This window comes from Megascapheus bottae, chromosome 32, assembly GCF_031878675.1.
Source record: "Megascapheus bottae isolate mThoBot1 chromosome 32, mThoBot2.hap1, whole genome shotgun sequence".
In the NCBI taxonomy this organism is placed as follows: Eukaryota; Metazoa; Chordata; class Mammalia; order Rodentia; family Geomyidae; genus Megascapheus; species Megascapheus bottae.
This window is the reverse complement of record NC_143540.1, coordinates 7,378,166-7,406,102: the sequence shown is the minus strand read 5'-3', so window position 1 is coordinate 7,406,102 and position 27,937 is coordinate 7,378,166. Positions and strand designations below refer to the sequence as shown.

Sequence of the window (27,937 nt, the reverse complement as noted above, 5' to 3'; positions counted from 1 at the left end):
GGCAAACTGGCTCTTTACTATCCCTGCAGTTGTAGCAACAAATCAACAGCTCTCTGCTGCTCTTGGAGGTCTCTCTCAGGTTTAACTCTTTGATCTACAACATACCGCTGGTTCTGCACCTTACACTCTGGCTCAATCCTTGGTTTGCTATAGAAGCTTTACCCTATCTTGACCCACTTACTCCCTTAGGATCACTTGTGGGATTCAGCTACGTGAGCCCAGTGTGTCTGTGTGTACCCAGCATGATACTCGCTCGCAAGAGGGAAAAAGCAGCAGATGTACAGGGCTAACAGATACTTCTTTCAAAACAGTTTCCCTGACATCCAACACCCCAGCCTCTCCAAGGTCAGTCTAAGGTTCCAGCCAGAAAGTATGATGCAGTGAACAGCTTTCTGGATACTTACCCTGAAAATTCAGGCAGAAGACTGAGTGAATGACAGCAAAACTCAGCCCAGCCTAAAAACACTGGAGACCTGACCTGTACAAGCAGAAGCTCCTGAAAAGCTGGTCCTGAAAGAATCCAGGAGAGGTCTCTGAAAACTAGCTCATAAACCTCAGAGGGGACTCTTTTCAGGCAAGCCCCTCTAGGTGCCTCCAGGGCTTGCTATTTTTCATAGAAGTGCTCTGCAAGACCTGCCACCAATGTTACCAAACAAGTTAGTACAATCAAACCTTCAAGTGTGCCTCCCTTCCTAAGAAAGCCTTGGAGAGCGGAAGAGTTTGCAAGAGCTCCACCTTACTGGCTCTTCACTACCTCGAGCTCTCTTCCTGCTTGGATGGTAATTTACACTGCCTTGACCATTTGGGGACCTGAAAAGGTGGAACCAGGACGTGTGATCCATGACAGACAGTGTCTAGATGAGGCTTCCTTGTGGCAGTTTCGGCCAGATGGCTACATTACCGCGGAAAGCTCAGCCTGATCCTTGTCCACTCCCCTTCTGACAAAGGCTGGGCGTCTTTACTGGAGTCCAAGAAGAGGCTCATCGAATATAAAGAACCGTCCGGTTATCTGAGTCAGGGCGCCCTTTAGAACAAAGTCCTAAGCTCATTCCAGGAGCTTGCCTGGCTTCACTCCACGCCTGCGGGGGGGATTCAGAGGGACCGATGTTTGTCTGCGTTGCAGGGAGGGAAGGTCTTATCCGACCTCACCCTCTTAGCTGAAGCAGCCGGTTCTAGGTGTCATCTTTGGTAGTGACCAGCTTGGGGGCCGGTGGGCTGAGCGACGTCCACGGAGATCCAAGTCCTTCGATCGCAAACGGTACTGCAGGTGACAGGGGACCCCCTCCCCCCGCAGTCTACAAGCCCCTCCCTCTAAGGATGACAGCTCTCCGGCTTCTTGCCCCCCCCTCCGCCGGCCTGGCCACGTGGGTTGGCAGTCGGACTCACCTGTTTCTTGGGTGGGGGGGTCCAGGGCGTACCGAGGGCGCCGGTCACTGTCCTCTGCCGCACCCGCGAGGGGGAATGGGTTTCCGGCAGGGCCTGGCTTGAGGGCGAGGGTTGGCGGGGCCACGACCTCGGGAGGACACAGACATGGCCACGGCGAAGCACGAATCCCCTGTGCCACCCCTCGCACGGTCGCCGGCGCAGGAAGACAGGCTTCGCCAAGTCTCTCTCGCCGCCGAGGCCCGGCTCCAGCCGCTCCTCGCCCAGACCCAGCCCGCCCCCGGAGTGCATTGTGGGAAATGTAGTCCGTGTGGCTCGGTGGCCCGAGGCACCGCGGGAACCGGTTCAGAGCCGGGGAGGACAAGGGTCCAGCGGGTCACCTGGAACCCTAAGCCACAGCTCCACCTCTGGCTTTTTTTTTAAAGTGGAGACAAGAGTCTCACCGACTTTGCTGCCTGGGCTGGCTTGGAAGCTTGATCCTCAAACCGCTCCCTCCCCGGTAGCTAGGATGACAGCTGGGAGCCACTGGATCAATGTCATGGGTGAGCTCAGCCACACCAGCTGTGGAAGGTGTGGACGTGCACAGAAGCGGCACTCGTTGTTACTTAAAAAGAAAGAAAACCGAAACGAAACTAAAACTAAAAACCTCTTTTTCTTAACCAAGTTTTAATGTATCAGAATAAGGCTCTAAGATGTGTAGCTGGCCAAAAATGCACATAAGAAAGACTTGAAAAGTTAAAAAAAAAACACACACACACACAAAAAACACTACACTGCCTGCACACTATCCCTAGAGATTGTTATTGAATTGGATGGCTGTGGGGAAGCAGGCATAGGTAACAGTAGTATTATTTTTTAAAGCTCCCCCTCCTGACTTGCCAGGCAAGGAAATACTGTTTGTAATTTGCCAGATGCAAAGCAAGAAAAACATAAGGGTCTTCCTATAGTCCTTACTTTAGGAGAACAGCTCGAAGAAGAAAAATTAGGGTTTGAGTATTCTATTTACGTTTTCTCGAAAGCAATAAATTGCTTTATATACTCGTGGTTAATTCTCCCATCGATTCTGAAATCAGCAAAGTCTGGAACTACTCCTTTGACTCTCTGCTGTTCCAACACCACCCCTAAAACCTACTTTGCACTTCTCAACCTTACCCTGGAGGTGATGTAGAGCTCTGCCGCTGGGTTTTTTGTCCAAGTCTTTGATGGCTGTCCCTTGGAGCCTACTTTCCACAACACTGACATATGACTGGTATTCTGACAAATATGTGGCCTTTTTTTTTTAAAACTGGAGATAGCTTTTCATGAGACTATCAATCCTTTGCATATGATTTAAGGGAAATTTCTCATGTGAGTAAGTGCTCTAATCTTTAATTGTTCTTTCTCTTGGAATGGAAAGAAAAGGGAAGAGACCTTAGGTCTCCTGAGTAGCTAGGATTACAGCTGTGACCCACCCCCACTGGCTCCTATCCAGGCCTAGTGATATGTCTCCAAGAGTTGCATATCTGTCCCCCATCTTTTTATTCCAACTGCCAACTATACATCTCACTTATTTCTTTGATGTAAGAAACTCAAACTAGCCAGACATATAGCCAGGCATAGTAGTTCATAGAATTTGGAAGCATAGAGCAAGAAAACTGAGAGTTTGAGACCTGAGGTTGAAGGCATAGCTGAGATGCTAAATAGAGTGCTTGCTTTGCAAACATGAAGTCCTGAATTGAAGCCCTAGTGCTGCAAAAAAAAAAAAGCAAATAAATCTTAAGAGTATGAGGGCTATGAGTTTGGCTTAGTGGTAAGAGTGCTTGTGCTTGCATAGCATGCATGAAGACCCAGGTTCAATTCCTCAGTACCACACACATAGAAAAATCCAGAAGCGGTGCTGTGGCTCCAAGTGGTAGAGTGAAAGCCTTGAGCAAAATAGCTCAGGGGAATTGCCCAGAGTTCAAGCACTTATTCTTATTTCTTAGTCTTTATACAGAAACTGTTCCTCCTCAACTCTTCCTTCATCCCAGTCTGACATGCTCCTGATTCTACTATTGCCATACTAGCAGGAATGCCATCCTCTATGGCTGAACTATTCCAATAACATCTTATCAGACTGTCCTGTTTCTGCCTTTTCTCATCTTCAATGTATTTTACACACAGCAGCCAGACAGATTCTGTTAACATGAAAGTCATGTTACAATATTTCTCTATTTAGAGCCCTCAAATAACTGTTATTCCTTACAGAAATAACACTTTTCTCCAGAGTCTATTAAATATAGGGGGAGATACTGTTCCTCTTACCTCTCTGGCTGCATCTCCTGACTTTTTACAATAGGCTTGTTTTGTTTTTTGTTTGTTTTTGTTTTTGAAGCTTGGTATTGAAAATTCCTATCATGTACACTCACCAGGGCCTTTTCCTGTGCTATTATTTCTACCCAGAACACCTTTTCCCTAGAAATCCCAATAGCTTTGTTCCTAGTTTTCTTTGGATCTATATTTCCAGATCTCAAAAAGGCTACCCTGACAGCTCTATTTAAAGTTACAAACTTTTGGGGCCGGGAGTTTGGCCTAGTGGTAGAGTGCTTGCCTAGCATGCATGAAGACCCGGGTTCTATTCCTTGGTACCCCACATACATAGCAAAAAGCTGGAAGTGGTGCTGAGGCTCAAGTGGTAGAGTGCTAGCCTTGAGAAAGTCCAAGGACAGTGCTCAAGCCCTGAGCCCAAGCCCAGGGCTGGCAAAAAAAAAAAAAGTTACAAACTTTTCCAGAATTCCCTACTTCACTTACCGCATCTATAACTACCACAGATGCTGTAGACTGTACCTTAAATACTGTATCAAGGCTCCACTCTATCTCTACTAGGGCATAAATTTATTAATTTGTTCATTCCTGTACTCTCAGCACCTGATATAGTATAGTTGATATAGCAACCATCACACAGAAAAATACGTCATGAAGACTTTTTCTTTTCTATTATATACAGTTTGAAAATGCAACTCAGGCTGACCTTGAATTAGGCATCATCATCTTTCTACCTCCCCAGTGCTTAGATTACAAGTGTTAGCCACAGTACCCAAACTTCATGCCACTTTTTTTTTGTGCCCATAGGAGGGATTTTGTGGTTTTGAGCTTTCAGTCCACTTTTCCATTCATGCCTGTTTGCTTTACCTCCAATCTGACATTGTGAAAGCTTGTTTAAAGGTTCTAACAGGGGACCATAACTACTCATATATCCTTGACCAAAGAATGATCCTTTGCCAGGTGTCAGTGGCTCACTCCTGTAATCCTAGCTACTCAGGAGATTGAGATCTGAGAATCATAGTTTCAAGGCATCCTGGGCAGGAAAGTCAGTGAGAACCACCAAAAAACCAGAAGTGGTGCTGTGGCTCAAAGTGGTAGAGCTCTAGCCTTGAGCAAGAAGAGTTCAGGCCCAGGCTTTGAGTTCAAGTCTTAAGACTGACCAAAAAAAAAAGACAAAAGAGTGATTCTTTGCTATGAGGATGGTTACCCTCTTTGACCAGCAGTAGAGGAGGAAGGGGACACCTGCCTAGCCAGTCAGGTCTGAGTCAACCCTGGTGATCAATGGGGTAACTGATACCATACCCAGACAGATCACCTTCACACCCTAGTCCATCATTTTTCTTGTTAGCTGGAGAAAGAGTCTTAAGGACTTGTGTACCTGGGCTGGATTCCAGTCATAATACTTTGCTCTCAGTCTCCTGAGTATCTAGGATTATAGGCTTGAACCACTGTCACCAGGCTTTTACATAGGTCTGGAATAAAGGAATGACTTTATTGCTGACAAGTTATCTAAAAAGTGGAAAGGTCTCGCCAGGCATGGTGGCTCACACCTGTAATCCTAGCTACTGAGGAGGCTGAGAGCTGAGGATCCTGGCTCAAAAGTCAGCCTGGGCACTAAAGACTGTGAAACTCTTATCTCCAATTAACCATTAGAAAACCGGAGGTGGTGCTGTGGCTTAAAGGGTAGGGTGGTAGCCTGGAGCTAAAGAGCTTAGCAATAGCACCCATACCCAGAGTTCAAGCCCAGTGACTGACAAAAGAAATGGAAATGTCTCTTTAAAGACTATTTGGTTCCACAACAAAGCCTGCTTTGTTTTAGAACCATTTATGAGTGTTTCTTGAAGCTGACTGACATTTTTTTTTTGTCATCCTGGGGCTTGAATGCTCAAAGTGGTAGAACACTAGCTTTGAGCCATCGCTCCAGCTCCACTTCCAGTTTTCTGGTGGTTAATTGGAAATAAATTTCACAGATTTTTCTGCCCAGGCTGGCTTTCGACTGTAATCTTCAGATCTCAGCTTCCTAAGTAGCTACAGATGTGATCCAGCAGCACTGGTTTGAGTTTTTTTTTTCCCCTGTATCCCTATAATGCTAAATTTAGGCTACAAAATCAGTTTGCCTTCCCTGAGGGCCTACTGACTTATACACCAGACAGCTGAGACCAATAAACTTTTCAGCAGTTGGAGCTGGTTGTTGGAAGAACATTATCTGGGATATTCTGATGGGAGCTGTAAACTGAAGGGTATTTTGCTTTGTTTTCCAATTTTACCAATTTGCAATTTCAGTGATGGTGAAAACATCAATCTCCATTTGATTCATTGCTGGGCGCTAGGAGGGCTCTGTGGAAGCTGGGTGGATTTTTCTTTATGGTTTGACTACTGAATCTTTTAACCTGGACAATGTATTTCTGGATTTGAGTTGGCATGCCTAAAATCCAGAAGAGAAGGGAGAAGAATCTGTTTAGTGTTTCTTTTATACTGGTCTCAGGTAGAAAGGCTGTGCTAAGCTGGGGATGTAGCTGTATATTATATCCCTAGGAAGCAAAAAAAAAAAAAAAAAAAAAAAAGGTATATTCTGTGGACACAGCTAACAACCTTAAAGGGCTTAGTCTGAAAAGGCTCTTTCTGTTTTCTTCCTACGAACTGATATTAGGCGGCCTCAGCTAGGTAGGTCAAGGCCATACACGAGCTCCTGGTAGAAAGTAAACGCAGAAAAGATAAAGTTATCCATAAAACTGAGCACCTTGCTCAATACCTTGAATAACACAAGTTGACGTAGGGAAAGAAGCTAAACTACAACTCCCAACAGGCCCCACGAACAGCGCGCCTTCCCATTGGGCAGCAATGAGTAGCGAGCTCTAATGCCCCGCCCAGAAGGCAAGTCCTCACCCTTTCCCTCCCCCCGCCCCCCGCGCGGGGCACGGCGGGAGTGGAGTAGGTGAGACCGGCTGCTGCACTTCATCTCCCGGCGGGCCCAGCGCGGCAGGCGGCGGCGCGGCGCCTTTGTGGAAGCGGCAGCCCGCGGGGAGGAAGTTCCGGTGTCCGCGGCCGGGTCGGTGGTGGTAGCTGAGGTAGGAGGAGCAGGCCGCGGACGCTTCGCGGCTTCGGTAAGGCCCCAAGGCAAGAGAAGAGGGCGTGCCTGAACCTATGGGGAAAGTGTCTGCGGACTGGGCCGCTTTGGACTTCGTGGGCCCGCGAGGCCTACAAGCCGCGACCTCGAAGTCGCGGGCCGGCCGCGGCCTCACTTCGGGGCGGCGGAGGGGTTAGGGAACGCCCGAGAACGGTCGTGGGCCTGAGGCGGGGCCCCGCGCTGTGGTAGAATTACCGGTCCCACGGCGCCAGCGGCCCTCAGTGAGGCCGGGTACCGGTGTGTAGTGTCGGCTTGGTGTTCCTAGTCTGCGGAGCTGCAGGCGGGCTCGGTCCTCCTCTTCTATACATTACACATATATATGTATATATATGTACTCGTCCCCCCCTCCCCCCGCTTCTTATCCAGTTCTGAGGTATCAGTAAGGGAGTCCTTCACCTGCAGCCCGGGATATCCGGCTTGGAGGAACGGAATGGCGCGAGAGCGCCGAACCTGGGCGGAGAGGCAGTGGAACCGAGAGAGAGGGGGAGTGGCCTGGGAGGGGGTGTGTGAGCTGTCGGCGCCCGTTGGGGGCAAATGTGGGGTGTGCGAGAGAGATGTTTTCCTCATCCCTTCCTGTGTTGTAAACTCCTATTTTTCTTACATTGTGCTGCTGGGATGGATTTCTGGGATTGTTGTTTTTCTAATAAAAAGACACATCCGTGAGGGTCATTGTATTATTATGTTATCGTTGTTATTCTTTGCAGGTTCTAGGTGTGCATGTGATGTTCAGAGTAGTTGACTAGTTCCCGGTGCGGCTGTCACCCAGTTGGCTTTTTTTTTGAACTCTGGATTGTGCTCCAAGTTTTGTTAGCTTCCAACTTCCTGTTGAATAATAACGGAATAACTGATTTAAGTATGTCAGAATTAGCACATTTGTGTTCAGGACTTTAGGGAAGAACCGATAAGCTTGGCAGTGCAGATTGAATAAATGTTACTATTTTGGTGAAGCACAAAGCGAACCTTAACTATCATCTATTTAGATACCTCGTGTATAGGATTGGTAACAAGTGTGTTTGTGGACATCCTTGTGAGAATTTGAACCCAGAGCCTTGCATGTACTCCCAGTGGACTACAACTCCAGACTTTTTTTTTTTTTTTTTGTCAGTCATGGGCTTGAACTCAGGGTCTGGGTGCTGTCTCTGAGCTTTTGTACTCAAAGCTAGTGCTCTGCCACTTCTGGCTTTCTGGTGGTTAATTGGAGAGAAGAGTCTCGCGGATTTTCCTGTCCCAGGTTGGCTTCAAAACACTTTTCCTGAGGCTCAACCTCCTGAGTAGCTAGGATTATAGGCATGAGCCATTAATGCCTGGCTTCTTCCTTCTTCCTTCTTTTTTTTTTTGTTAATGGGCCAGGAAATGTGCCCTATTGGTAGAGTGCTTGCCTAACATGCATGAAGCCCTGGGTTCAATTCCTCAGTACCACATACACAGAAAAAGCTGGAAGTGGTGTTTAGGCTCATGTGGTAGAGCGCTAGCTTTGAGAAAGCTCAAGGGCAGTGCTTAGGACTTGAGTTCAAGACCCAGGACTGGCAAAAAAAAAAAAAGATTTAACAGATTTGGCTTTATTTTATTTACCTTTAGGCTCTTGTAGCCTTTTACTAAGGGTTGAAGAATTGTGAGATGAAGTTACCCAATGGGCTCTTCTGACAGAATTTGTTCTGTGGACATGTTTAGATATGTAAATTAATATTAATATTTTTTTTGTTTTTTTGTTGAACTCAAGACCATAAGTTGTTCCCTTTTCTTTTTCTTTTCTTTTTTTCTTTTTTTTTTTTTTTTTTTTGCTAGTCCTGGGGCTGGAACTCAGGGCTTGAGTGCTGTCCTTGGGCTTTCTCAAGGCTACTGCTCTACCACTTGAGCCACAGCACCATTTCCGGCTTTTTCTATGTATGTGGTACCAAGGAATCGAATCTGGGTCTTTGAGCATGCTAGGCAAGCACTCTACCACTAGGCCAAACTCCCACCCCCTAATTGTTGTTTCCTTTTCTAGTCATTGTTGGTACTCTACCAGTTCTGGCTTCTTGCTAATTAAAGAATCTCCTGGATTTGTCCTCCCTAGCTGGCTCCATCTGTGGGCCTCCTTACTGTAGGCTTATAGGCATTGGTACCTGTCTTAATGTTAATGATTTATTTAGAGTTTTATAGATATAAATACTATTGGAAAGTTACGAATTTTAAAAGTTATAAGCTATTCTTTGAAGGATTCTCTCACCTATGTACTGTGTATATAGAATTTTTTTTTAGGCTGTCACATTTATCTTGCTCACCTTGTTCATTTGGGTAACTGGCAGTCTTATTCTGTCATATGGCAGTGCTCTGTATAGCAGAATAGGTAACCATACAGTCACAGATCCATCCCATCGGGATGGAACTTAAGCTCCCCTCAGTAACTCATTGACATTGGGCAAATTGCCTAGCTTCTTTGAGCCTTGATTTCCTCATCTGGAATAAAGTTAAGGAAATAAAGCCATCTCAGAGCTTTTGGTTTTGTTATGAGATTTATTTATTTATTTATTGTGGGTCTGGTCTTGGGGCTTGAACTCTGGGTCTGAGTACTGTCTCTGAGCTCTTCAGCTCAAGGCTACTGCCCTACCCCATAAAGCCACAGCCCCACTTCCCATTTTCTAGTGATTAATTGGAGATAAGAGTCTCACTTGGCATCCCCATGGAAGTTCCTGCCTGTAATCTAGCTACTCAGAAGGCTGAGATCTGAGGATCAAGGTTCAAAGCCAGCAAGGGGGGACACAAAAGGACCTGGGACAAGAAGTTGGGCTTGGCTCTAGGGTAGGGTGGTAGCCTTGGGCTGAAGAGCTCAGGGACATGGCCCAGGCCAAGTTCAATCCCCAAGACCAAAAAAAAAGAAGTCTCACGTTCTTTAGTGTCTGGGCTGGCTTTGAATCTCGATCCTCAGATCACAGCCTCCTAAGTACCTAGAATTATAGGCAGGAGCTACTGTGCTTGGCTGTTAGGAGATTTATTATGCAACACAAAGTCCACAGAACAGTGCATGGTGTGCAGAAAATAATTATTACTATTATTACTTAAGTAGAGTCTCGTGTAACCCAGGCTGGCCTGTGTAGGCCAGGTTGGCCTCAAACTCAATATGTGATTACAGAACTATGCCACCAACTCTCATGTAAATCATTTTATTTATTTTAATATTTTATTTAACAGTATAGGAGCTTGAAGTGCTATATTATTTAAGCCATGCTCCATCCCTTTTTGCTTTAATATTTTTTCCCTGGTCCTGGGGCTTTTTAACTCAGGGTCCTGAGCGTCGTTCTTTCAAGACTAGCATTCTACCACTTGAGCCATAGCACCATTTCCGACTTTTCTATATACATGTTACTGAGGAATTGAACTCTGTTCTTCATGCATGCTAGGCAAGCACTCTATCACTAGGCCAAACTCCCAGTCCCTGCTTTAGTATTTTTTGAGGAGGAACTTAAGTTTATATCCTGCTGACCTGAACTTCTACCCTCTTATCACTTCAAAAGCCAGGATGATAAAAATGACAAGTATGCTAACATGCCTATCTTATTGGTTAAGATGAGGTGGGTCTCACATTTTGCCTGTGCTGTCCTCTAAAAGCTCAATCCTGCTAATATCTGCCACCCAAGCAGCTAGATTTACAAGTATGTACCAGGCCTGAACCATTTCAGAGTATACAGTTCAATGGTATTAGTTTTAGTAACAGTGTAGTGAAACTGACAAGTTTATCTGTTGGAAAACTTTTCAAGATCCCCAGCAGAAACTGTAACCATTAAGTAACTAGCCTTTGGTAACTTCTAGTCTGTTTTCCTCTGGTAAACTAGTTTACTTTGTCTCTCCTCTCATCCCCTCTATTCCCACTTCCCTTCTCTTTATTTTTTTGTGGGAATTAACAGTGTTGGCTCAGGTTGGTAGAGCACTAGCTTTGAGTTGCAGAAGCTCTGGGACAGTACTCAGGCACTGAGTTCAAGCCCCAGAACCAGCACAAATTGGATAGATAGATAAATTGATTGATTGATAGATAGGCACAGAGGAAATATAGCTACAGCAATGTAATATCTAAGTAGAATAATTTCAGTTTTCTTGAATTTGCTAACACTTGTGATATGTTTTGTATAACATTGCAGGGGGATGGTGAGAAGGTTTATTGTGCATTTGATGAGTGAAATACTCTGGGTGTCTATTAGGTTCATTTTGTCTGGTGTCATTTAGTTCTGAGGTTTCTTTGTGGATTTTTGTGTGTGTTGGTTTTGGGGCTTGAACTCAGGCCTCATACTCCTGTCTTTCAAAACAGTTGCTATGGTAAGAAAAATAAACTATTATGATCAGTCAGATTAGCTATATGGACTGAAAATTATGCAAATATTAGACACTGTTTCCAAAAATGGACAAGTTTTATGCTGAAAAAAATAATTATTTAATTAAAAAGTGTATGCTATTCGTAGTAAACATAACAGTTTATGATACTCCAAAATATACATTTTTAATTAAAGTTAAATTTTTGTTATTAATTAATATGTAATGGTCTAAAAGTGACCTCCAAATACATTCTTGCTAATGTAGTCCCTGATACCAAGCAATAGGTCACTAGTTTAACTTTTACTTCATATTCTAAAGTACTTTTTTGTATGTGGTTTATTTTATACAGGTACTGCTCTAAGTAGATTTGGATCAAAAAAGAATCTACTTATTGAAGCCCTCTTAACAAAGAGATGTGGGGGGATTCTCGATCTGCTAACAGAACAGGACCTTTTCGGTAAGTCCTAAAATTTAAATATTGAAATTGCCAGTATTATAATGATAAGTGTTTAGCATAACAGTTTAGTCTACTGTAAGGACAGATATTTTGTGGAGAAATAGCTGATTCTTAAGAAATAGAAATTATTATAAAAGTATAGTCTGAATGTGCTAGCATATGATATATATAGAAGATCTCAAATTTAAGGTTGGCTATATAGCAAAACCTTTTGTCTCAAAAAAACAACAAAAAAAAATTTCCAATAATTTCTAAAGTGATTGTGAGACTGAATGGCCAGCATGCCACATGGAATGGTTTTATTTTGTGTTGTCGTACTAGGGATTTTACTCTGGGCTCTGAGCTTGTTAGGCAAAGCTCTCTAATACTTGTGCTAAATCTTCAACCTTTTGATTATACTTTTTTTTGGCAGGTGCAGAAAATAAGGAGCCTCATGCTTGCTAGGCTTCTAGGCAACTTCTCTACTACTTGAACTAAATTTAAACCCTCCACTAATCCTCTTATACCTGAGTCATGCCTCCAGTTTTGTTGTTGTTTTCTGTTTTTGCACTGGTCTTAGGGTTTGAACTCAGGGCCTATCCACTGTACATGATTTTTTTTTTTTTTAAACTCTAGGATAGCCCTACTAGCCCCAGCTCCACTTCAAACTTTTTTGGAGATAAGCATTTCATTAACTTTTCTCCCAGACTGTCTTCAAACTGTGATCCTCAAATCTCAGCCTCCTAAGTTGCTAGGCTTATAGGCGTGGCACTAGTTCCAGTTCTTTTTTTGTGCTAGTTATTTTTTTTTAGATACGGGTTTTGATTCCTATCCAAGCAGGAAGTATCTACCTGCTTTAGTCTTCTTGCTGTGAATGGTTTAATAGGGTGTACCATTGTGCCCTACGATCAAGTAAGAAGGGGTCTTGGAAACATTTTACTTTTTACATTGTATGTATTAGTTGTATGGACGGGTTTCACTGTGATAGGTCCATATGTGCATATGAAGTCGCCTTTCTTCCCTCTTTCCCCTTATAACAACTTTAATTGGTTTCATTGTTTTCTTTTCATACATGTATATAAATAAAGTACTTTAACCACAATCACAACTTATGCCCTCTCCTTTAGTCTTGTCCTTTCACACTGGTATCCAGTCTCAAACAAAACCTGTTTTACATTTCTGTCATCCTTGTTTTGTTTTTTGGTGGTACTGATGTTTGAATTCTGGGCCTTGAGATTGTTCTGATTGCTTGCTGTTGGCTAGTATTCTACCACTTGAACTGCAGATCCACTTTAAATTTTTTGCTGGTTAATTAGAGATGAGAATTTCAGTGACTTTTCTACTCAGGCTGGCTTCAAACTGTGATCCTCAGGTCTCGGCCTCCTGAGTAGCTAGGACTATAGTCATAAGCCACTAGTCCTGCAGAACATTTTTCTTTGACCCATTTAAACTTATATTCACTCAATGCTGGTGATCTACCACTTGAGCCACACCTTCCACTTCTGGATTTTTTTGTTGGCTACAGACTTCTATTTGGCAATAGAAGTCAAATTTGTCTGCCTAGGTTTGCTTCAAATCTTTTTTTTTTTTTTTTTTTTTTTTTTTTTTTTTTTTTTTGCCAGTCCTGGGCTTGAGCTCAGGGCCTGAGCACTGTCCTTGGACTTTCTCAAGGCTAGAGCTCTACCGCTTGAGCCTCAGCACCACTTCCGGCTTTTTTCTACATGTGGTACCGAGGAATTGAACCTGGGTCTTCATGCATGCTAGGCAAGCACTTTAACCACTAGGCCAAACTACCGGCCCTTGCTTCAAATCCTGATCCTCAGATCTGAGATTTCTGAGTATCTGACTAGGTAGGATAACAGGCATGAGCTACTAGTGCCTTCCCTTTCCTCTTCCTTCCTCCCTCCCTCCCCCCATTCTTTCTCCCCTCCCTCCTTCCCTCCTTCCCTCTTCCCCCCTTCCCCCTTCTCCCCTTCCTTCCTTCCTTGTTTCCTTCCTTCCTTTCTTCCTTCCCTCCCTTCCCTCTCTTCCCTCCCTCCCCTCCCTCCCCTCCCTCCCCTCCCTCCCTCCCCTCCCTCCCCTACTTCCCTCTTTCTTTCTTTGTTTCTTTCTTTCTTTCTTTCTTCCTGGGTCAGAGGTCAAACATAGGACTTAGTCCATATAGGTAAACAAATCTACATTTAAGCTATACACCTAGCTCCTAATTTTTTTTTTTTTTAACCAGTCCCAGAACTTGAACTAAAGGCCTGAGCACTGTCCTTGGGCTTTCTCCAGGCTAGAGCCCTACCATTTGATCCACAGCACCAATTTCGGTTTTTTTCTATATATATGGTACCAAGGAATTGAACCCTGGTTTTCATGCATGCTAGACATGCACTTTTACCACTAAACCAAACTCCTGGCTCCCTAGCTCCTAATTTTTAAGATCTTTGACTATAAGGACACATAATTTATCTAAAGTTCTGTTTAAGGGGAACTTAATGTAGACCAAAAATGGTGTCTTTCAAGAAAATGACTCTTTCTTTGAAAAACTTTTCTACTTGAATTTTGATTTATTTGGTTCAAAATAATTTTTTTTTTCTTTTTTTGCCAGTCCTGGGCTTAAGCTCAGGGGCTGAGCACTGTCCTTGGATTTTTCTCAAGGCTAGAGCTCTACCACTTGAGCCTCAGCACCATGTCCGGCTTTTTCTAAGTATGTGGTACCAAGGAATCGAACCCGGGTCTTCGTGCATGCTAGGCAAGCACTCTACCACTAGGCCAAACTCCCGGCCCCTCTAAATAATTTCTATAGCCAATGTTATTTTATACTAGTAAGACTGTTTTTTGATTAATTTCTATAAAATACAGATGTAAAAATTATAGTACAATATGACATTCTAAATCTATTTGATATTAACTTAGAAGGGTAAGATAATCTAGAAGGTAGTATTCAAAGGCTGTGTTGGATGTATTCTGATCAGAAAATATATAGATTAATATACCTCAGCTGTCACCCCATGAATACCTGAGGAGGCTTACGTCTTCTAGCAAATGAATGAATAGAATTATTTGTAAATATTAGAGATGCTGTGGTTAATGGTAACATCCTAGTTTTAGTATTAAATTGTATACCTATGAAGAATATTTAAATTTGTTCCTTTTATGAAGAACCATATAAACTAGTATTAATGAGACTTAGTAGAAGTCATCATGTTCTGAAAATCTGTTAAATGCACATCGCTCATTCTAGTGTTTTGGTTAATGTTATTAAGTTGTTATAGCTTTAAGAAAGAGTTTAGAGCTGGGCTCAGTGGCTCACACCTGTAGTCCTAGTTACTCTGGAGGCTGGGATCTGAGGATCGAGGTTCAAAGCCAGCCCAGGCACAAAAAGACCTGAGACTCTTATCTCCGGTTAACTTCTAGAAAATGGGAAGTGGGGCTTGGCTCAAGAGTAGGGTGATAGCCTTGACCTGAGGAGCTCAGGGACAGTGCCCAGGCTGAGTTCAAGCCTCATGACCCACCAAAAAAAAAAAAAGAAAGAAAAAAGAGTTTAGTACTAGAACTTCTCCTGAATTGAGTGACCCAGAATTAGTGGCCCTATGAGTTTTATTATTGTGTTATAGTTTGAATTAAGAAGGGTCTTATAATGGAATCTCTGTTTTGGGAGGAGAAAATTAAGGTGGTCTTAATCTCAGTGCTCAGCTAAGTAGCAGATAAACTTTCAGATAATTTTGTTTTTTTTATTCACATAGCCTCACCAAGGAAACCAACTGCCCAGTTGCTTAAAGTCCTTAGTCTTTGATCAAAGCCAAAACTTACTTACTTACTTACTTTTTTTAATTTATTTATTTTGTGTGTGTGTGTGTGTGTGTGTGTGTGTGTGTGTGTGTGTGTGTGTTTGTGTGTATCAGTCAAGGGGCTTGAACTGGCTGGCCTGGGCACTATCCCTGAGCTCTTCAGCTCAAAGCTACCACCCTACCCTTGAGCCAAGCCCCACTTCCGTTTTCTAAAGGTTAATTGGAGATAAGAGTCTGGGCTGGCTTTGAACCTTGATCCCCAGATCTCAGCCTCCTGAGTAGCTAGGATTACACTGCACCTGGCCCAAAACATTTTTTTAAGTGTAAATTCTGATGGATAGGTAATGGGAAGATGTTGGTAGTTTTAAAAACTAGGTAAACTCTTGTTTAATCCTTTGAGTTATATAAATAGAGTGTGAGTTAATATACCTCCCCCCCCCCCCCACACACACATACACACACAGTCCTGGGCTTGATTTCAGGTTCTGAGCATTGTCCTTGGACTTTCCTCAAGGCTAGCGCTCTACCACTTGAGCCACAGCACCACTTCAGGCTTTTCTATGTATGTGGTACCAAGGAATTGAATCTGGTCTTCGTGCATGCTAGGCAAGCACACTACCAACAGGCCAAATTCCCAGAAATACATTTTGTTAGTATAAAAATTCGTATGAGCTGTTGCAATATGGTCTTTGGGATATAGAATAATGCTTAAAGACCTAATGCTGTCTCTAGGTCCCTTCAAGCTTCTCAGTGCTGTTGCTTGGCTTAGATGATCTATAACACATGCCTTGTAGCATGATTCATCCTGCCTTCCTGTGATAACTCTAGGTAGTGCATTTCTAGGTGAAGCTGCTGAAGAGCTGGGATTTAGATGCAACTAGAGTGATGCTCAGCTGGTAAACACTGGTATACAACTAGTTTCCTTTCTTTGGAGAGTACATCCATTTTGATTGGGTGGTAAACGTGCTACAGATACAATAAAATAATTTGGTATATTCCCTTGGAGCAAGACATTCCCTGAAACTTACGGTAAAAACTTTATGGTGCATTGATTTACTTTTTTTCTCCCTGATATATAGGAATCATATTATTGACTTTGGAATTCTAAGTTCCCTGGCTATAGAAATTGGGAGTTTTTGTAGTATATTGCCATTGTTAGCTTATCTGGTATTGCGGATTTTCCCTGTTGCAGGACTGGGTGAAAGCTTTTTCTGCAGCAGTCATGTTGAAAACCTTGTATTGACTTTCCTCGTGTTCTGAAATGGGAGCATAAAAGTTTACTCCGCCACTTCATCTTAAAATAGCAAAACTATGCTGTTTTCTGCAGATCTAGGACCTTGTTACAGAACTCTGCCAAAAAAAAAATTACAGAAGAATTTGCTGTGATTAGAGAAGAATATGCTGGTGTATAGTTTTCAAACTCTCTGGACAATATAAGTAACACTGTCTTTGTTTCTACAGTGGGAGCCAAGAAGAAAGGTTTGCTCCCGGGTGGAACAGGGATTATCCTCCTCCTCCCCTTAAGAGTCATGCTCAAGAAAGACACTCTGGCAACTTTCCTGGCAGAGATTCACTTCCCTTTGATTTCCAGGGGCATTCGGGGCCTCCCTTTGCAAATGTAGAGGAACATTCATTCAGCTATGGAGCTAGAGATGGACTTCATGGTGACTATCGAGGAGGGGAGGGACCTGGACATGACTTCAGGGGAGGAGATTTTTCATCTTCTGATTTCCAGAGCAGAGATTCATCACAGTTGGACTTCAGGGGTAGGGGCATACACTCTGGGGATTTTCGGGATAGAGAAGGACCACCTATGGACTATAGGGGTGGCGATGGTACTCCTATAGACTATAGAAGTAGAGAGACCCCTCATATGAACTACAGAGACAGAGATGCACACACGATTGATTTTCGAGGTAGGGATGCACCTCCACCTGATTTTAGGGGCCGGGGCACTTATGATTTAGATTTCAGAGGTCGAGATGGATCCCATGCAGATTTTAGGGGAAGAGATTTATCAGATTTAGATTTCAGGACTAGAGATCAATCCCGTTCTGATTTTAGGAACAGAGATGTATCTGATTTGGACTTCAGGGATAAAGATGGAACACAGGTGGACTTTAGAGGCCGAGGGTCAGGTACTACTGATCTAGACTTTAGGGACAGGGATACACCACATTCAGATTTCAGAGGTAGACATCGGTCCAGGACTGATCAGGACTTTAGGGGTAGAGAAATGGGACCTTGTATGGAATTTAAAGAGAGGGAAATGCCTCCTGTGGATCCAAAAATCTTGGATTACATTCAGCCCTCTACACAAGATAGAGAGCGTTCTGGTATGAATGTGAACAAAAGAGAGGAATCCGCACATGACCATACAGTAGAAAGGCCTGCTTTTGGCAACGTAAAGGGAGAATTTGAGCATTCAGAAACAGGAGAAGGAGAAACCCAAAGTGTAGCCTTTGAACATGAATCTCCAACAGACTTTCAGGACAACCAAAATCCAATTCAAGACCAAGACAAGTCACAACTCCCTGGAGGTGAACAACAGAGTTCAGATGCTGGTTTGTTTAAAGAAGGTGGTAATCTGGACTTTCTTGGCCGACAAGACACTGATTATAGAAGCATGGAGTACCGGGATATGGATCACAGATTGCCAGGAAACCAGATGTTTAGCTATGGCCAGAGCAAGTCATTTCCAGAGGGCAAGACTGCCCGAGATAACCAACAAGACCTTCAGGTATGTTGAGATTGCCTTTGTTTCTTCCATCCATGTTTTCTTTCTCCCTCTTTCCCTTCCCTTCCCCTGTTTCCATTCTTTTCTCTCTTATTCTCCTCTGTTCTTTTCCCCTTTTTTTTTTTTTTTTTTTTTTTAACCAGTCCTGGGCTTGAGTTCAGGGCCTGAGCACTGTCCTTGGACTTTCTCAAGGCTAGAGCTCTACCACTTGAGCCTCAGCACCATTTCTGCCCTCTTTTCTCTTTCTTTTCTTTCACAGAGTCTCACTGTTTAGTGAAGTCTGGCCTTTAACTTATGCTTCACCAAGCCTGTTTTCATAAGGTTTTTCTAAAGAATGACCTATTAGGCATCAAAAAAATGCCGAGGGGCTGGGAGTTTGGCCTAGTGGTAGAATGCTTGCCTAGCATGCATGAAGACCTGGGTTTGATTCCTCAGTAGCACATAGATAGAAAAAGCTGAAAGTGGTGCTGAGGTTCAAGCAGCCGAGTGCTAGCTTTGAGGAAGAAGCCCAAGGACAGTGCTCAGGCCCTGAGTTCAAGCCCCAGGACTGGCAAAAAAAAAAAAAAAAAAGAATGACCTATAGAATGTAGGACCTCAGTCCTCGGTCTTTCCTGACACAGCCATTCAAAAGCAAAATTGAGCTAGATGCTGGTGGATTGAGATTCAAAGCTAGCTTGGATAGACAAATCTAGAAACTCTATGTCCAATTAACCAGCAAAAAAGCCAGAAGTAGAGCTGTGGTTCAAGTAGTAGAGCACCAGGTGGCTTTGAGGAGAAAAAGCTAAACAAGACCATGAGGCCTGAGTTCAAGGCCAACTGCCTATATTTGATATTGGTTTTCATTTTACATGCAGAAGTATATGTGCTCATGAAATAATTTTATATTCTGAATTTAAGGATCAAGATTATAGAACTGGCCCAAGTGATGAGAAACCTAGCAAGCTTATTCGATTAAGTGGGGTACCTGAAAATGCTACAAAAGAAGAGGTATGATTTTTTGGTTTTTGTTGTTTTGTTTCTGTCAATTAAATATTTATAAGCCAGGCGTAGTGATACACATCTGTAAAGCTACCACTCAGGAGAGTGAGGCAGGAGAATCCTGAATTCCAGGCTAGCCTGGGCTATATTAAATAGTGAGACCTTACCCCCCAACATTTTTTAAAAATTACTTGGTTGATTGGTTGTTGTTGTTTTTTTGTTTGCCAGTCCTGGGGCTTGAACTCAGGGCCTAGGCACCATCCTTGGACTTTATTTTGCTCAATGCTAACACTCTGCCATTTGAGCCACAGCGCCACTTTTGGCTTTTTCTGTGTATGTGGTACTGGTAATCAAACCCAGGGCTTCATTCATTTTAGGCTCTCTGCGTGCGCGTGCGCGTGCGCGCGCTCGCGATGGGGCTTCAACTCTGGGCCTGGGCATTGTTCCTGAGCTCTTGAGCTCAAGGCTGCTGCCCTACCCCTGGATCCACAGCCCCAGTTTCCCTTTTCTAGTGATTAATTGAAGATAAGAGTCTCCTGTCCTTTAGTGCCTAGGCTTTGAACCATGATCCTTAGATCTCAGTCTCCTGAGTAATTAGGATTACAGGCATGAGCCACTGCGTCCCAGCTGTTTTCTTTTTGTGTGTGTGTGGGAGGGGGGCTTGAACTTTGGGCCTGAGTTCTGTGCCTGAGTTCTTCAGCTCAAGGCCAGCTTTCTACAATTTCTACAACTTGAGCTACAGTGCCACTTCGGGTTTTCTGGTGGTTAATTGGAGATAAGAGTCTCACAGACTTTCTGCCCAGGCTAGCTTTGAACCATGATCCTCAGATCTCAGTCTCTTGGGTAGCTAGGATTACAGGCATGAGCCACTAGTACCTGTGGGAGGTTTTGAGATAGGAGGGTTGAGAGTTTGAGGATAGTATGGTGATATAACAAATTTTAGGGTAGACTAGGCTGCTTAGGAAGTTCCTGTCTCCAAATAAAAATGATTTTGAACTTAGGTGCCCTGTGGCTCACGCCTATAATCTTAGCTATTCATGAAATCTGAGGATCAGGGTTCAAAGCCAGCCCAGGCACGATGAGACTCTTGACCACCAGAAATTAACCACCAGAAAACTGGAAGTGGCTCTGTAGCACTCTGTGGTAGAGTGCTAGCCTTGAGCTGAAGAGCTCAGGGACAGGGCCCAGGCCAGAGTTCAAGCCCCACGACTGACCCCAGTGTATAATTATATGTTTAACAGATGAGAAGTTTGACATTAAAATGTTAATATAGCAAATGAGTAAAGACTAAGAATGCAGCTAATTTAATTTTAGTTTGATCTCTTTTGCTTGTATATTTGGAAATTCAGAATCTTTTTTTTTTTTTTTTATAATAAAGTTTCATTCTGTAACCCAGACTGGTTTAGAACTCTTCAGCCTTCTAAGTAGCCACAGCTACTTGGAATCTATGAATATACCACTGCTCTCAGTGTTGTTCAGCATTTTTTTGGTCAGTTCTGGGCCTTGAACTCAGGGCCTGAGTACTGTTCTTGGGCTTTCTCAAGGCTAGAGCTCTACCCCTTGAGCCACACACCACTTCCAGCTTTTTTCTGTGTATGTGGTACCAGGTCTTTGTGCATGTTAGGCAAGTACTCTACCACTAGGCCAAACTCCCGACCCCCTGTTCACCATTTTTTTTTAATACCTATTGGGTATATAGCTTAATTTTGCCTTAATGAAAGAATTATAGCTTGGGGGAAGGGAAGGTGGAAGAAAAACATGGGAAGGGGTATCAGTGTTCAAGAAGTAATGTATCCACTACCTGAAAAACCTAACCCCAACCCCTCTACACATCACCCCGACAATAAAAAATAAAAGGAAAAAAGCATTTTAGCTTTAAGTTACATAGAAGCAAAACCAGTAGGGAAATAATAAATGTTCACTGTTGACTAGGACATATCATTAGTGTAACTATAATATTCTTGCAGATACTTAATGCATTTCGGAATCCCGATGGCATACCTGTAAAGGAGTTGCAGTTGAAGGAGTTCAATACAGGTGAGTTTCTTTACATGTATGTCATTGAGCTAGCAAAAGACTTTGTCAGACTTCTACATCATGTGCTACTCAAAATTTTCCTTTTTAAGAAAACACAGTTGAGGTTTCTAGAAGCTTTCTGTTGCTGCTTTCAAATAACAAACCAACTTTAGTCTTAGCTCTGGTTCTTTTGTGGATGCTTATCCACAGATAGGTGTTAAGGAAGCATGTTCGTTCCTCTTCTTCTGAGTGCTTATGAGTTATAAAATGAGTGTTGTCCTTGAATATGTTAAGTAATTATTAAGTTTATCATCTTTATTTTTTCATAGTGTGATGCTTACATTTGAGCTTAGGAGGATTTAATAAGCTTGCTGTATGTAAAATTCTACCTTTCATTGCTTCAAAATGAAATTTATAATTTTCTAGACAAATCATACAGATTATTGTTTTTTTAGTTTTTAATATTGTTCCAAGAACAGAATCCTGTGACAGTTATTTTGTAGAAATTCATAAGTGGATCCAAAAGTGTTTTCATTTTTGACTCTATTCTATGGTCTGCTCTGCAGATTAAATTGTAGGATATCCTCATTTATCAGTTCCTTCAAAGCCTACTGTAGAAAAAGTCCAAAGTGAAGTGTTAAGCATTCCTTATTTTTAGGACTATATAATATGAAATGAATTAAAAGTAAAGGTAATCTTCACATGATTTCTTTTTGTTGAATTTTAAATTGACAAAAACTAAATCTTAATCTTTTCAGAGAAGATAGAACTGTAGTAACCCAATTAAAGAAATCTTCGGGGCCAGGAGTTTGGCCTAGTGGTAGAGTGCTTGCCTAGCATGCACGAAGACCCGGATTTGATTCCTTGGTACCACATATATAGAAAAAACTGGAAATGGTACTGTGGCTCAAGTGATAGAACTCTAGCCTTGAGAAAAGCCCAAGGACAGTGCTCAGGCCAAGTTCAAGCCCCGTGACTGACGAAAGAAAGAAAGGAAAAAAAGAAAGAAATCTTCAAATAAAAGTATGCTGCTTTTTAAAAATACATATAATACATAAATCACTTATTTTTATTATTTTATTTTTTTACAGTGCTGAGGAGTCAGCCCAGAGTCTTGGGTTGGCTAGGCAAATGATGTACTTCTGAGTTATATCCTGGTTCCTATTGTTTATTTTTTTGTTCGCTTGTTTTTGAGATAAAGCCTTGCTGTGTAGGCAAGGCTGACTGTAAACTCATTATCTGCCTAAGCCTCCTGAGTATTGGGATTACAGGTGTACACCACTACATTAACTGGATAGTACTCAGTTCATGTGAATTTTTCTTTTTTTTGGGTTGGTTGTGGGGCTTGAACTTGGGGGCTGGGCGCTATATTGAACTCTTTAGCTCAAGACTAGTGTTCTACCACCTTGAGCCATAGCTTTATTTCTGGTTTTTCTCGTGGTTATTTGGAGGTAATCTCATGGACTTTCCTGCTTGGGTGGGCTTTGAACCATGATCCTCAGATCTCAGCCTTCTTTTTTTCGGGGGGGGGGGGGGGGAGGGGTTGTCAGTCGTGAGACTTGAACTATGGGCCTGGGCATAGTCCCTGAGCTCTTCAACTCAAGGCTGTTGTGTGCTACCCCTTGAGCCACAGAGCTACTTCCAGTTTTCTGGTGGTTAATTGGAGATAAGAGTCTCACAGACTTCAGTGCCCAGTCTGGCTTTGAACTGGGATCCTCAGACCACTACACCCTGCCAGATCTCTGCCTTCTGAGTAGACATGAGCCACTCCTACTACTGCCTGGCTCATATGTTTTTTGTTTTGTTTTTATGGGCTCTGGGGTTTGAACTCTGGGTCAGGGTGTTGTCCCTGAGCATTTGCTCAAGGCTAGCACTCTACCACTTGAGCCACAGAAAAAGGCTTTTTCTGAGTAGTTTATTGGAGGTAAGAGTCTTAGGACTTTTCTGCTTGGGCTGCCTTCAAACTGGGATCCTCAGATCTCAGCCTTGTCAGTAGCTAGGATTACAGGCATGAGCCCCTTGCACCTGGCTTTCATACAAATAGTTGAGTAGAAAATTCTCCACAAAATTTTTTTTGTGCTTAAAAAAATATGGTATTTGTGTTAAGTGCAGAAACACTTTAAGAACTAACTCCCAAGTATTATCTCTCAGAAAGCCTGGTACTGGTGGCTCACACCTATAATCCTAGCTATTCAATAGACTGAGATCTTAGGATCATGGTTTGAAGCTAGCCAAGGCAGGAGAGTGTGTGAGACTTTTTGTCAATCATGGGGCTTGAACTCTGGGTTTGGGCACTGTCCTTAAGTCTTCAGCTCAAAGCTAGCACTCTGCTACTTTCAGCCACAGCGCCACTGCCACTTCCAGGTTTCTTGTGGTTAATGGGAAATAAGAAGTCTCAGGGACTTTTGTGCCTGAGCTGACTTGGAACCATGATCCTCAGATCTCAGCCTCCTGAGTGGCTAGGATTACAGGCATGAGCTGCTGGCTGTGAGACTCTTATCTTCAATTATCTACCAAAAAAAACTGGAAGAGGGGGAGTGGTTCAAGAGGTGGAGCATTAACCTTGAGTAAAAAGTGTTCAGGGACAGTGCTCTGGCTCTGAGTTGAAGCCCCAAGATGCATAGTTTGAAAAAAATAAAATAAGATAAACCATGAGTTTGTGGAAACATGACAAAAAGCAGTTAATACTGTTCTTGAATACTTGAATACCTTACTTTGGGGGGGGGTACTATTTTTATGTTTTTTTCATGCATCCTTTTTTTGAGGAACTAAAAATAGAATCAACAGGCTAGATCAGACTAGATATGTTTTTTTTTTGGGGGGGGGGTGGGTGAGTTGTGGGGCTTGAACTCTGGGCTTGGTTACTGTCCTTGAGCTTTTCAGCCTCTACCACCCTACCCCTTGAACCACAGTGCCACTTCCGGTTTTCTAGTGTTAATTGGAGATAAGAGTCTCACAGTCTTCAGTGCCCAGGCTGGCTTTGAACTGAGATCCTCAGATCTTAGCCTCCTGAGTAGCTAGCATTATAGGCATGAGCCCCCACACTCGGCTTAGATACACTTTTAACTTTCTGAGCAAAAAGCTTCAATATTATCTCATGAACTATGCTTTTACTAAATATTAATATATTTACGAATGGATGTTTTAATGCTTAAATGGTAATAGTTTATACTTTTCAGTTTCTTTTTTTAATTTTTTATTGTAATTAATAAAAGGGTTACGTGATATTTGCCAGATAGAAGGTGCATTAATTCACATACATTGATACCCTTTCACATGTCTTGGTACCCATTACCCTCCCTCCCCCCCCCCCCACTTTTCAGTTTCTTTAGTAGTCATTGATACTCTCCTTGAATTGTTACATTTTCCAGCAGAGTAAAAATGACACTAAAGGGGCCGGGAGTTTTGCCTAGTGGTTAAGAGTGCTTGTCTAGCAGGCCCGAAGACCCAGGTTCGATTCCTCCATACCACATACATAGAAAAAAACACGGAAGTGGTGCTATGGCTCAAGTTGTAGCCTTGAGAAAGCCCAAGGACAATGCTCAGGCCCTGAGTTCAAGGCCCAGGACTGGCAAAAAAAAAATGACACTAAAGTGTATAGTATCCAAAGAGGAAGTGGGATTTTTCTGTTTCGTTTTTGTTTTTGCTTTTGTTTTTGCAGGGGAAAAAGGATCAATACTGGAGCTTGAACTGGAGGCTTCTCACTCTTCCTTAGCTTTTTTGCTCTGGCTGGTTTTTTGTTCTTAGTCCTAGGGCTTGACCTTAGGGTCTGGGAGTTGTCCTTGAGCTAGTCCTCTACCACTTGAACCAAATCTTTAGCATTTTTTGCTGGTTATTTGGAGTAAGAATTTCATGGACTCTCCTGTCCAGCTGGCTTTGAACCACAATCCTTAGATCTTTTCCTGAGTAACAAGGATTACAAGAGTGAGCCCATCAGGGCCTGGCTTGCTAATGGCATTGCTGACTGATTGGAAACAAAAGAACAAAAGTATCAGATTTATCTGTCAGGGCTTTTATTTTTCCTTTACATAGTTCAGAGTGACCTTTTAAAATTCTATTCATTTTCATATGAATGAACTGCTTTGTGGATTTTCAGTAGACTAACAATGTATATATTAAGATGAAAACTTGACACTCCATTTGAGTTGTTCAGGTAGCAGCAAAATTTTCTTATAATTAGTGTAATGCAGCTCACAATCCTCAGAGTCTGTTTCTGAGTTCAATCATGAAGGTCACCCAAACACTACTATTGACCTGAAAATGAGCAGTCAAGCAGCAAAAGGTCATCATGGAACAAAAATATACTGCCAAGTTATGAAACATAATGGAGTCTGTTTTAGAGAATGTCTAAGCTCCTCCAGGTTTGGAAAGATATTTCTAGGGCATCTCCACAGTGGAAGGCCATGGTGAGGCTGCCTCTTAATGCTGGACAAAAAGTACAGACAAGGGCCTGGAGTTTGGCCTAGTGGTAAGAGTGCTTGCCTGGCATGCGCGAAGATCTGGGTTCGAGTCCTCAGTACCACATATATAGAAAAAGGCTAGAAATGGTGCTGCAACTCAAGTGGTAGAGCTCTAGCCTTGAGAAAGCCCAAGGACAATGGGCCCAGGACTGGCAAAAAAAAAAAAAAAAGTACAGATGACATCTGGTGGTGAGCCTCTTGGATTTTGTGGGTGGGTCTGGTCCTAACAGGCTTGTATGTACACTTACTCTTCCCCAGATTTTAAATTTCAAGTTTTAGGCAGCATAATTTAACCTTAAATTTCTGGGCTTTTTGTTGTTGTTGTTGTTATTGTTGGTCATAGGGCTTGAGCTCTTCAGCTTAAGGCTAGCTAGCATTCTACCACTTTGAGCCACAGTGCCACTTCCTGTTTTCTGGTGTTAATTGGAGATTTCAGTCTCATAGACTTTTGTGCCTGAGCTGGCTTTGAACTGTGATCCTCAGATCTCAGCCTCCTGAGTAGCTAGGATTATGGGCATGAACCGCTGGCATCCAGCTTTTTTTTTTTTCTTTCTTTTTTTAAAAAATAAGATTTCATGCATAAAAAACTGGGATTTGGACTTGTGATCTCTCCTTTCCTCCCTCCTTTTTCCTCCTTTTCCCTCCCTTTCCCTCCCTTTCCCTCCCTTCCCCTCCCTTCTCCCTTTTTCTTCCTTCCTCTTCCTTCTTCCTTCCTCCTCTCTCTTTTTCTTTCAGTCATGAGGCTTGAATTCAGGGCCTTGGTGCTGTCATAGGGCTCTTTTGCTTAAGGCTAGTACTCTGCCACTTTGAGCCACAGTGTCACTTCTGGTTTTTGAGTGGTTAATTGGAATGTTCTCACAGAGACTTTTCTGCCCCTGCAGGCTTTGAACAGTGATCCTCAGATCTCAGTCTCCTAAGTAGTTAGGATTATAGGTGGGAGCCACTACTGCCCAACAAACTTAGTAGTACTACAGGGTTGATATATACAAATGCCCTTTTTTCTCACAATGGCTTCTGTATACTGTTTATTTTTTTCTTGTGACTTTAGTATCATAGTTTGTTTTTAGTAAAGTATGAGCATTAAATACAAATATTTTCTCTTTCTAAAAGTGTCTGTGTTCTCTTCCTGGCCACAATGATTACTTATATATGTATTGAAGGGAAACTTGGAGTTTTGCAGTTTAGTGTTACATGTTTTTGTTTTTATATTTTGGTACGACCACTGAGGACCTTATTTTCTCTCTGCTTGTTTACTCAAAGCTAGTACTCTACTGCTTGAGCTAACCCTCTATTTCCAGCTGCTAATTGGAGGAGATAAGGATTTCTTGGATTTCTATCTCACTGGCTAGAGTCCAACTAAAATTTATTTATTTATTTTTGCCAGCCCGGTTGCCTGAACTCAGGGCCTGAGTACTGTCCTTTGGTATTCCTCAAGGCTAGTACACTATCACATGAGCCACAGCACCACTTCCAGCTTTTTTCTATGTATGTGGTACTGAGGAATCAAACCTGGGTCTTTGTGCATGCTAGCCAAGCACTCTACCCCTAGGCCAAACTCCTGGCTCCCCAACTATAATTTTTAAGTCTCAGCTTTCCAAGTAGCTGGGCTTATGGATTACTTGACTCAATTAGGCCCATTTCTATACATCTGGGCATTCCCTTGATAATATTCTGCAGTGGTTATCAAAGCATTCAAGAAAATATTTGCTTGTTTTTGTGGCTAGACTTTTTGATTTGTGAACATGCTTTTGAATGTTTACAGTAGAAATTTGGTAATAAGAATTACCTTTCCTTATGTTATTCTATAGAACTTCCAAAAAATATTCCAAGTCCTTTACACAATGCAGAATGTTTTGTATGTCAGGGATTCACCGGGTTAGGTTAGGAGAATTCACTTGAAAAGAAGTAACGACAACTTGCATTGTTAGTAGGATGTATATAATAAGTATATTTTATAATGAAGTATTCTTATTTCTTCAAAGAATTACTTATGAGAAGAAAGTGATTTTTGTGGTAAGTTTAAATAGAGATTGGTTTTAATCTGTTGCCCAAGTGGTGAACAAAAGAAGCACTGAGGGTTCCTAGCAGTTTTGTTGCTTCTTCCTGATAATTTCTTAAAGCTCAAAGCAAGATTCATCCTATATGATTGTAACACTTCATAGTGAACTTGGGATATTTAACAAGTCTAAAATCAAAGATTATTATTGTCAGAATCCTCATTTTAAGCCATTTATTCCATGTCACAAGGAATCTTAACTCATGTAACCAAATATGGCATGTATTTTAGGTTTTACTTTTCTGTTTATGGTACTGAGTTTTGAAATCAGACTTTGTGCTTGCTAGGCAGGTGCTCTACTCTTTGGGTTGTGCCTCCCTCAATTTTTACTTATTTATTTTAATCAGGATCTCACAGTATAGTCCTCGCTGGCCTTGAATTTACTTTGTAAGCCACAG

At 42.5% G+C, this 27,937-nt stretch overlaps 1 protein-coding gene across 5 annotated transcripts in view; it reads left to right on the top strand.

Moving 5' to 3' along the window:
- The first annotated feature begins 6,610 nt into the window (after positions 1-6,610).
- Positions 6,611-27,937, top strand: part of Rbm6 (RNA binding motif protein 6) — a 51,948-nt gene continuing 30,621 nt past the window's right edge. Inside the window, exons 1-5 of one of the 5 annotated variants that reach the window (XM_090323423.1) lie at positions 6,611-6,734; positions 11,430-11,537; positions 16,754-18,032; positions 18,927-19,016; positions 20,975-21,044. In XM_090323423.1, the coding sequence (XP_090179549.1) occupies positions 11,494-11,537; positions 16,754-18,032; positions 18,927-19,016; positions 20,975-21,044 (1,483 nt within the window). In that variant the 5' untranslated portion in view covers positions 6,611-6,734; positions 11,430-11,493. Of the gene's footprint in view, positions 6,771-11,429; positions 11,538-16,735; positions 18,033-18,926; positions 19,017-20,974; positions 21,045-27,937 lie in introns of those variants that run through there. The other 4 variants (XM_090323422.1, XM_090323424.1, XM_090323426.1 and 1 more) reach the window with 4 other exon arrangements.